General features: G+C 41.2%; 1 protein-coding gene across 1 annotated transcript; it reads left to right on the top strand.

The window, feature by feature from the left end:
• Positions 1 to 4,238: 4,238 nt before the first annotated feature.
• On the top strand, positions 4,239 to 4,918 carry LOC125284532 (protein yippee-like 5). The gene has a single exon (XM_048228511.1). The coding sequence runs from the start codon at positions 4,275 to 4,277 to the stop codon at positions 4,458 to 4,460; it is 186 nt and encodes a 61-aa protein (XP_048084468.1). The 5' UTR covers positions 4,239 to 4,274; the 3' UTR covers positions 4,461 to 4,918.
• Positions 4,919 to 11,179: the final 6,261 nt, after the last annotated feature.

Here is an 11,179-nt window from a genome sequence, read left to right as displayed (position 1 = left end):
AATTTTGTATTCTATGGCAAATGCCAATTGAGCTGCACGGTGCTGGGCAGTGAGCATAGGTCCTTCCAGAGGCCATCGGGCCCTCAGACCACCTTCATGAAGTCTGACAGGTCAGAGACATTCACACCAGCGGCCAGGAGGAGGTCATTTTGTAGGGCTCCTACTGTTTGTTGTTGCACAAAGGAGCAGATACTGGTCCTGCTGCTGGGTTAAGGACCCTCTACCATCCTGCCCAGCTCTTCTAGAGCAACTGTCTCCTGGAATCTCCAACATGCTCTTGAGACTGCGCTGGGAGACACAGCAATCCTTCTAGCAATGGAACGTTTGCTGTGCCATTCTGGAGGAGTTGGACTACCTGTGCAACATTTGTAGGCTCCAGGTACTGGCTTATGCTACCAGTAGTGACACTGACCGTAGCCAAATGTGAAACTAGTGAAAAATCATTCAAGGAGGATAAAGATGGAAAAAGTTATCATTTGCCACCACCTCTAAAACCATTCCTGTTTTTACAGACCTATTTCCCTTCTTCCTTTCTTGTTTTGGAGAAAGTGGTCCTCAAGCAAGTCTTGGACTTACTATATCAGAACAACCTCAACTTGTATTGAGCTTTTGGTGTATCCACCACAAAGCACACCAAAGGACTGGACAATCACTATAAGCCTTAAATTGGTATATGCTAATTGGCCCCACCCACCTCAATTGAATTAGGCTAACAGTAGGATGTGTTAGACTGGATTATATACTAATTTATCTAACTATGACTGGGTGTATGTACTAATTTATCTAACTCTAGGATAGAAGACAAAATAGCTAAATTCCCAAAAGGCAGCATATGTTTCTTTAAGACGCTAGCATCTATGGGTTTTAGCCTCCTCGCTAGCATGCCATAGCCTGAGTGTTCCCATGCGGCCTTGCGCGCGATTTGATTCACGCTGCTAAGGCAGCCTGGAGACCATGGAGCAAATTTTCGCCTGAGATAGGGAACCAATCACAGAACGGGGGAAAGCAAGACGATGATGAGCTATGCACAGACGCATTTGATAGACATCCGTGGCACCCAATAAACGGATCTGAGCATTTTTTTCAAATACGAGAAAATTAACGTTTGGTTCCCAGACCACGTCTCATTGAGAAGTGGTGGCACTAGCCAGGCTAAGCATGCCAGCCTCTAGGGGGCAAATTAGAAGGATTGAGCTCAGGCAAGTGCAGGGTTTAGTCACACAGTCGAAACTTCACACATAGCCTAAACGCACCCCAGTTTTTGACTCAGTGTCAGAATGTATGGCTACTTCTTTAAAATCCAACATGTCTGCCATTTTAAGTATGCATGACTGTCTCATTATATATTTCATAATGCTGAAAGATGGCTATAGACGTCATATTATGTGTTAAAAGCAGCATAGCATTATAAATGTAGAAAAAAAGGGCACATTTTGGTGGCCATATTTGAAGTCAAGATAGGGGCCACTAGGGGGCGCTATGTGTTGGGGTCCATTTCAATTTTTGATCACTAGGGGTAGTACAATAACTGTACCAAGTTTCGTGCTTTCTGCAAAAACTGAACGATTCAGGTAAAAATCTGGCCTAAGCCGCTGTACTATATTATTATACGGCTCTTCACAATGCTAGTACAACGCTCCATTGACTTGAATGGATTTCCCAACGTTCTACGGTAAAATAAATTCATGTAATTACCGCTGCAAAAATATAATTACCGCTGTCAATGGCAACGGGTTTTGTGCTTCTGATACGTCTTTCATATCACTACGCAAGGACTGGAACTTCATTCAAACGTGAAAGCAACAATTCTACCACAAACTAAATAATCTGAAAACACCCCATTATTGTTTAAAAATGTTAATTTCGACATCGTTCTTACGCATCAAAAAATAGTTCCCTTTTCAATAGACAGCGTCTTGGTTGCTAGGTAACCAACATTCCAGACCCCTCGTTACGGGTCTTTGTGGTCTTCTTGAAAGAAATGTTGAAATCACATTCATATCTAGGTTTGCTGCATGCATGTTACAAGGACACTGGGCCATGTCATGTAAGGGACATGGTACTGCAAACAAACGGAAACATAGTCTACATTGCAGAACCACTCAACTTTATTAATGTATAGTGAATAAATGTTACACTACACACAGCCTGGCAGGACGATGCTAGCACGTTAGCAGCGGTTAGCTAATTATGCTAACGTTTGTTATCTACAAGTCTCCTCCAAGTGACAATCATATTATACACAATGCTGGCAATGCTGAGAACAATTAGCATCCTCGTTTATCTTACTTACATTGAGTTGACTGTGTGGCTAAATCCACAGATGTGGTGAAGCACTGTTTCGTTATGGTTTGCTAAGGAGTAACCCATTGCTTGAAATAGTGGACAGCTGGGTGTCAAATCTTCGCATTGTATCGCAGAGTGATTTATTATTAGCTGTGCAAATTATGCGAATTATACAACAATTGGGTTCTATGGAACTATTTATTTGTTTCTGATTGGCCGAGAGACGTTCCATGAGTTGGAATATCCCTGGACATTTCAACTCAGACTTTGCACAGCTAATAATAAATCACTCCACGATACAATGCTAAGATTTGACACAATGTTCTCATCCCAGCTCTCCACTATTTTAAGCAATGGGTTACTCCTTAGCAAACCATAACTAAAACAGTGCTTCACCACATCTGTGGATTAAGCCACACAGTCAACTCAATGTAAGTAAGATAAACGAGGATGCTAATTGTTCTCAGCATTGCCAGCATTGTGTAGGGCCTATAATATGATTGTCACTTGGAGGAGACTTGAAGATAACTAACGTTAGCATAGTTAGCTAACCGCTGCTAACGTGCTAGCATTGTGTCAGAAAAACATATGGGGCTGTGCACAGTAGTGTTAACATTTATTCACCATAAATTAATAAAGTTGAGTGGTTCTGCAATGTAGGCTATGTTTCAGTTTTTTGCAGTACCATGTCCCTTACATAGGGTTGCCAACTTTCTGATATGAAAATAAGGAACGGGGGTTGGGGGGGGTGTTTCGATAATACACTTCAGTACACCGGCATCCACTGCAGTTAGTGTGAGTGTGTGTGTGTGTGTGGGGGGTATTGAAATTATGTATGTATTATTGTACTAAATAGTGCATCATTTTACAAAATTGTGAGCTATTATTTTACTAAAATACCCATTTTTTCTATCTGGTGCAAAACAAGAATCATTTTGATGCAAAACATAATATACTACATTCTATGAAGCCACTAGCCTACCCATTTTGAAGCCTTATTTTATCTGGTGCAAAACAAGAATCATTTTGATGCAAAAACACTTGATAAAGAAATAACTGTTTGTAGCCTATTATACATGGATTTCACAAACCAAATAACTCTGAAAACTGAACTGGTTGGCAACCCTATATTCGGATACGCTTTGCTGTCATAGAAAAAAAATATATTGAACATCACAAGCTGTAGTAAGCTCCAGAAGTTCTTCTGAATTTCAACCACAATTGCATGCTTATCTCCTCAGAAGCCTTAGATTTTATTTCTTTTGGCAAGATCTTTTTTCAGTCCAGAAATACTTACAAATGGGTGTTCATTTACCATAATGTTAATTACAGTAGCCTAACATAACGTTTTGACTATGTTACAACTTATCTCCCCTTGCAATATTTTGTTACCACCAGTTTTAACATAACTTTACATTTTACATTTGCGATCATGACCCATTTCATCTAACAACACCACTGGCATCTTCTTTGACTATCAGACCCCAAACAGCAATACATTGAACTACAAAGATGTTATAGTAATGGTGTTCAGTTCATCATAATCTTTATGACATAATGTAATTTGCCGTCCATCTCCCATCTTTTTGCCGTCCAGCATGGAGCCGTCACGTGACTTAAGTCACGTGTCTGCAAGGGGTGAATACACACACACATTCTCACAACAACCTCATCATAACAAATGCAAGGGAACTTTCTCATACTCAGATATTTAGACATATAACTACAGTGTCTACCTTAAATCTATAAATGCTCGGTCATTTATACAAACAGGTGACACACTTGCACACACACACACACATAAATGCTCACACACACAATCCCTGAACTATTCAAATGAACACCTCTACACACATACACGCACACACACACACAGGTACAAGTTACTGGTGTAATAAACTTAACTTAAGTGTGTGTGTGTGTGTGTGTGTGTGTGTGTGTGTGTGCAGGTGGTCAACCTGCAGTACAGTGAGGTGCAGGACCACGTGATGCTGACAGGGAGGCACATGGTACGTGACGTGAGCTGTCAGAACTGCAACAGCAAGCTGGGCTGGATCTACGAATTTGCCACGGAGGACAGCCAGCACTACAAGGAGGGCCGTGTCATCCTGGAGCGGGCGCTGGTGAGGGAGAGCGAGGGCTTCGAGGAGCACCTTCCCTCTGACGCTTCCTGAGACGTTTACTAACACACACACACACCCACACACACACACGTGGAAGTGCACAACAAAGTATTGACAGCCTCTGAGCAATACTCTGACAGTCTCCAAGACATGCAGAGCTCAAAACATATTGAATACTTAAAAAAATATATATTTTTGATAACACTATATTCCCTGCCCCTACCAACACAATTGTGTCGTAGCCACACAGATGCTGTAACTTATGTGCACTACACACACACACACTTTCCCTCAAAATGTACAGAGTATGTCATCCCCAAACAGACGACTACAGATACCAACAGACACCATGTCTCTAAAGAGTTAATAACAAAGCAAGCCAAGCAACTTTTCAATCTTGACTCTCTGTGTGTGTATGTGCTGTTGCTGGCGTGGGCAGATGTTGTACTGTAGACCCTGTACTGGCTGTACTGAATGTCCCTGCCTTGTGTCTCCCGCCCCATGCAGCTGACCCATTTAACGCACAGAGAGGGACCTGAGCCACACTCTGAATGTTCTCATATCACGCAGCACTCGTGAATGTAGCGTAAACAGCTCCAGTACCAGGTGGCATGACAAAAGACCATGAAACACCGCAAACTTGAGACATCCCTCCCTATCATACTCATGCACACTCATACATTGATACTCAAACCAACAGAATATATAAACATGTTTGCGCTCAACACCGGAGGAGTGGTTTTCTCCTCGCTCTGGCGGATTTCTAGGTAGATCTCTTAAGACATAGGTGTGTGTGTGTGTTCCATCGGTGACCGTGATTTGTTCAAGTAAGAGTTGTTCCTTGACCAACATTCTAAAGACGGTCCTGGACCAACAACTCTTTAAAGGGACACCAGGCAACGTTTTCATGTTAATTAATCATCTTCGTAAGTCAGTATATGGTTAAATGACTCATTACGGGGCGAATGAAGGCTCTCTCGCCCGCCCCTACTGCCTGTAGAAAGAATATCCCACTTGCAAGTTCGGTGTATCCTACCCGCCGACCGAAGCAGGATCAGTTTACAGCACAGCGGTAGGCTAACGAAACGCTAGAGATTGTTGCAAACGTGTGTATAATGGCAGAGCCGGTGAAGAAGCAGCGAAAACCATTGACGGAAGACGCAAAGAAAAGGAAAAGAGCTTCAGACCGAGCGAGGGGGAGTTTCATAGAGAAAAAGCATCAGGCTTGCCTGGTGTCCCTTTAACCAATCACAGCCTTGTGATGTCATCAATGTGAGTCTTCTGCTTCTCCCATTGCCATTTTGAAATTTCCCTCCAGAAACAACCAGTGGATCACCAACTTGTATCTCAATAAAGGTAGGTAGGGATGGGCAAAGCGAGGCTTTATGAAACACTGAAACGTTCGAAGCAATTGTGCCGAATTGTTCCGAAGCTTTGAAACAATTCCGACACCTCAGAGCTGTTTAGGGTGAAACAAATCTGTCAAATGCTTCGTATTGGAGATGTAGTCTTTAAAGTTCGTGGCTCGCTGTGTTACCTGTGTTCCGTCTTTGTCAAAAGCTAAGCAGCATGCCCTTGGTCAATTACTGGATGGGAGACCACATGAAGTCACAATAAAGGGAATCTTATTGCTGCCACTATGTGTTCTCTAAATCACTTTCTTCTTATAAAAACTCTCGATTTTTGACCATTCTGAGAGTTTAGTTGAAACTGAGTGGTTAATGGTGAAGTAAGAAAACATAAACAGATACGATCTGAAACAATACCTTACAAATCAAATGGGGATCGAACCACATTTGAGCAGCCTGGGCTACCGTGCAAAAAACACCCTCACTAACCACTACACCATCATGGTTATTGCTTAAGAGAAAGCTACACTGTTAATTGAACGCGCGGGCACGCCTGCCGACACCGGTGAAATGCACCGAAGGTTCACTTAACTTTGGTCACATGACATGGGGATTTTGAACGATGTTTCGAAGCAGTGGTCACATGACATGGCTGTTTTGAACCACGTTTCGAAGCAGTGTTTCGAAAAACTTGTGCTTCGAAGCCTCGACACTGATTCGAGACGTCGGTTTGGAAAGTCACACCCCTAAAGGTAGGTCCTTGCATATTTATGTGTAAAATAGTTGTAAAATAAAGTAATTCCGAGTGGAATCTGAATATATGCACCTTAGATTTTTTTTATTTTTGTTTTAGTTGACTTGGTTCCATGTTTGTCTAATGTTAGCTGCCAGGCTAGGGACCATACATTTACTGTAATACATTAGCTTTCTAGTAGGTAATTCAGTGGCTATGCATCTTTTAAATAACTTATTTCGAAGGGATACAGTAGTTGAAGTAGCTTTGAATCTCATTTAGCAATCTTGGTGCCGCTGTTATTATGTTAGAGGCTAGGCTAGGGAACATAAATTTATGCTACCAAATTAGCTTGCTAATAGGTAGGTGCAGCATGCAACTATGTGAAGTGCCAAGCCGGTGTTATGTTAGTTCACTTGCTAAGGAGCACACTTTTGGACTACTAATGTAGCTTGGTAATAGGCTAAAGCAGTAGCTTTTGTTTGTACATGGTCCTGGAGCGACGTTGCCATGTTGGTCTTGGACCGTCTTTACAATGTTGGTCCAGGACCCACATTGTCATGTTTGTCCAGGACCGTCATTACAATGTTGGTCCAGGACAGGCTTTACAATGTTGGTCCAGGACCCACATTGTCATGTTTGTCCAGGACCGTCTTTACAATGTTGGTCCAGGACCCACATTGTCATGTTTCTCCAGGACTGTCATTACAATGTTGGTCCAGGACCGTCTTTACAATGTTGGTCCAGGACCCACATTGTCATGTTTGTCCAGGACCGTCTTTACAATGTTGGTCCAGGACCAACATTGTCATGTTTGTCCAGGACCGTCATTACAATGTTGGTCCAGGACCGACTTTTCAATGTTGTCTTTACAATGTTGGTCCAGGACCGTCTTTACAATGTTGGTCAGGGACCGTCTTTAGAATTTTGGTTCAGCACCGTTTTTACAATGTTAATCCTCGACCAACATCGTCATGTTGATCCTGGACCAACATTGTAAAGACGGCCCTGGACCAAAATGGTGGTCACTTCTGGAAGATGTACAACAAACAAAAGTGACTGCTTTAGCCTATTACCAAGAAGAGACCCAATAGTTGATATAGCTTTGAAGCTCATTTAGCAATCTTGTTGCCATAGTAATTAGTGCTAATGTTAGCTGCTAGGCTTGGTAAAATACAAAAAAATAGCTTGCTATTAGGCAATACAGATCTGTCAGTTGTCGTTAGACTGATTTATTTTCTTCCTACATTTCTGAGAAACTTGCCATGTTTAAACCTTCATCATAAGGAAGCTGGTCCAGGCCCATCACAGTGCAGCTGGTCCAGGTCAATCACAGGGAAGTTGGTCCAGGTCCATCATAAGGAAGTTGACCCAGGTCCATTACAGGGAAGCTGGCCCAGGTCCATAATAAGAAATAGCACTCTGCAGTCTGCACACACTCTGCTCTGGTCTGGACCCAAATTAATGGTCAAAAGCCTTGTGCAATGGCAGCAACGTTTGCTACACAAGCGATACATCGCTGTTTCAATTGAATTTTCTCCTCATTAATCTGTTTATACTATAATTTAAGGGGGTGGGACATGGAACTGCAGTTTAAAGGAGAATTCCGGTGTGATATTGACCTAAAGTGTGTTGAAACATGATACCGAGTGTGAACGTATGTCTCATAGCCCATCTCGGCTTGTCCCCTGCACTCCAAAATCTGGCGCTAGTTAGCCGATGCTACCAACAGCTTTTTCAATGGTGGTGCTTCGGCATCAGGCCAGCCATGCAAATAAATCACTGTTTTACACCATTTACTAGGCTCAATGTATCTCCACACTTCATTGGTAGACTTCCGAGGGCCCTGACATTTAAAACGAGACATTGAGAACTTTAAAAAAGCACTGGTAGTTTACTTACAAGACGATTTATACAGACAGTATCTTCACGAAGTTTAGCGTTTGCAGCCATCTTGAATTTAGTCACGATAAGTCGAGCGACTAGTAAGAATGAACAGGTATGATAAGGGATCAGATTCCAAAAATAATTCCGTGGAAATGCATGGATTCCAGTTGCTGCTACTGGAAGAAACTGGAATCCATGCATTTCCACTGAATTATTTTTGGAATCTGATCCCTTATGGCTAGCCCGATGCCGAAGCACCACCATTGAAAAAGATGTTGGTAGCATCGGCTAACTAGTGCCAGATTTTGGAGTGCAGGGGACAAGCCGAGATGGCCTATGAGACATACGTTCACACTCGGTATCATGTTTCACTTTAGGTCAAAATCACACCGGAATTCTCCTTTAAGAAAGATAAGATTAGTAGGGGATTGACTTTTGCCATGTTAAGCTATGTAGACTGATGGAGTGTGGGTCAGTAAGAGTACTTATTTGGAAAAATATATTGAATTATTTTTTAAGTGTCAAAAATATATATTTTTGTCATATTTGTCAATATATATTTTGTCAATATATATTTTTTGTAAATATTTTATTTTATATTATATTTTAAATTTTCTACAAGAGGCCAGACACCATCAGAGACTATGAAAACAGACTGCCCACCTGCACCAACACCGCAATATTTCCAGATGGAAATTATCCATGTGGGCACTGAGCACAGGACAATTTCACACACAAATGTCACTCCTTTAATCACCCTATAACAGGAAAAGAACTATGGGTTAAAGGAAAAATCACATGCAGCACTACTAATTAGGTATATTTGATCAAATGTCCCTGTGGGAAAGCATGTAGGAAAAACACGCAGGGCTCTGAAGACAAGAATGTGAACACAGAAGCAACATCAGAAACAATCATTATAAGAGTCCCCTGGCGACTCATTTAAAAAAATTTGGAGGTTCATAGGGTAAGAACAAGTCAAAAACCACCGAAGAGGAGGGGACATAGACAGTCAGCTTTTAAAAAGAGAGGCTTTTTAGATTTACCACCAGGGAACTTTAGCCCCAAGAGATTTTTCAAATCTGCATTTGTATACACTAGAGATCTGTTGTGGTCTTATATAAAGTTCTACTAATGTTTCTTATAATGTTCTTATGCATTTGTTTGGCATTAGTCACGCCACAAGCTTGCCTGCCATACCTGTAAGGGTTAATGAGTCACTGAGCTGGCTCCCCCCTATACTGTAGGCCAGGTGATTTAGAACATGTGCAATGCCTGTGTTTGCAGTGAATCTGAGGAAGAACAATCAAGGTCATAATGTCTTGCCAAACTATGAGAAAATAAAATCAAGAAAAGAAAATACCAAGGAGTGTGTGGACTTTTTCCTAAACACTTTTGCTTGTTTTTGTCCTGTATCTTGGATTGTGCACAAAGTCCCTTTACAAGTTGTTAGAGAATGGAGCCATACACTTTTCTAAGAATCTCTGAATTTACCTGTATGGGTGTCACCAAGCCATATATAATTATTTTACAATCTCAGAGAATCATGTTTATTGGTTGCAAAAGAGTTTGGGTAGATTGTGGAATGGCAGTGGCAACATACTGTAGAATAGCATTCACAATTTATTGTAACATTGTAACATAATTATGTCACAAAAGAACAGTTAACATCGCTATAGAGTCAGGGACATCAGTATAACTTTACCCAATATAGCCTTTAACTTTTTCTTTTTGGGTAATCTTTGAACTATTGTACAGTTGAGTCACATTTCCTATTTGGAAACAGTGGCTGATCTTGCATACATTATTTGGGGACTTGCTGACTGCAGATTTAGAAACCGATATACTGTGGTTTGTTTATGAGGCACTTTGAAGCTTGCCTAGCAATGTCCATCAATAGGGGGAAGTGAATGGACAGTGTGAGCCACATGGCAGTCCCATGTTTGAGGTGGGCTACACGCTTCACAATGACAGCAAAGAGTTGTTATCAGACATTCACTAAGACTTATTACCCAGCACCAATCTATCTAATAAAAACTTTTGGAAGTGCCATTAATGATATGTTATAAAATATTATAAAATATACCCGACCGAGGACCGAATATTTTAAAATTAAATAAAGGAAAACCGAATATTGATCCTTCATTTCAATTTCCAGTATTATCGTTATGTGGTATATAGGAAGTGGAACCAAGTCAAGCAGCATGCGTGTCTTGCCGCAGAAAGCTGCGTTGTCTGATGGACAAAGCACATAACGATGACAACTCTTTGCTGTCATTGTGAAGCGTGTAGCCCACCTCACAATGATTCTGCCATTTTTATAGCTGTAACAGTAAGTGTTAACATAATGTTCCCCATAAAGTCAAAGTCAAAGTCTGCTTTATTGTCAATTTCTTCACATGTCAAGACATACAAAGAGATCGAAATTACGTTTCCCACTATCCCACGGTGGAGACAAGACATATTTGACCAATTAGGTCCACAGACAAACATAACATTCAAGTAAACAATATAAAAAGTAAAAATAAGAAGGCACATACAATGAAGAAAATAAGAGCAGCAAAATTTGAGTTGAAAATGTGCAATTGTGCATACAGTAGACAGTCAATATAATAGTGCAAAAGTCAGGCCAATAAATGGCTGAGGTAGTTCTGTTTGACCTAAGTATGCAAGTGGCATAGTGGTGCAAGTTATGTAAGAGCAGCAGAAGTGTGTTCAGAAGTGTTTTCAGGACAACAGGACAACAACAAGTTGCAAAGTGGAGTAGTGCAAGGCAGCCATTGTGGGTCCAAAGTCCAGGA

Source organism: Alosa alosa, chromosome 19 (assembly GCF_017589495.1).
Source record: "Alosa alosa isolate M-15738 ecotype Scorff River chromosome 19, AALO_Geno_1.1, whole genome shotgun sequence".
Lineage (NCBI taxonomy): Eukaryota > Metazoa > Chordata > Actinopteri > Clupeiformes > Clupeidae > Alosa > Alosa alosa.
Note: the sequence above shows the minus strand (reverse complement) of the source record. Positions and strands in the feature narration are given on the sequence as shown.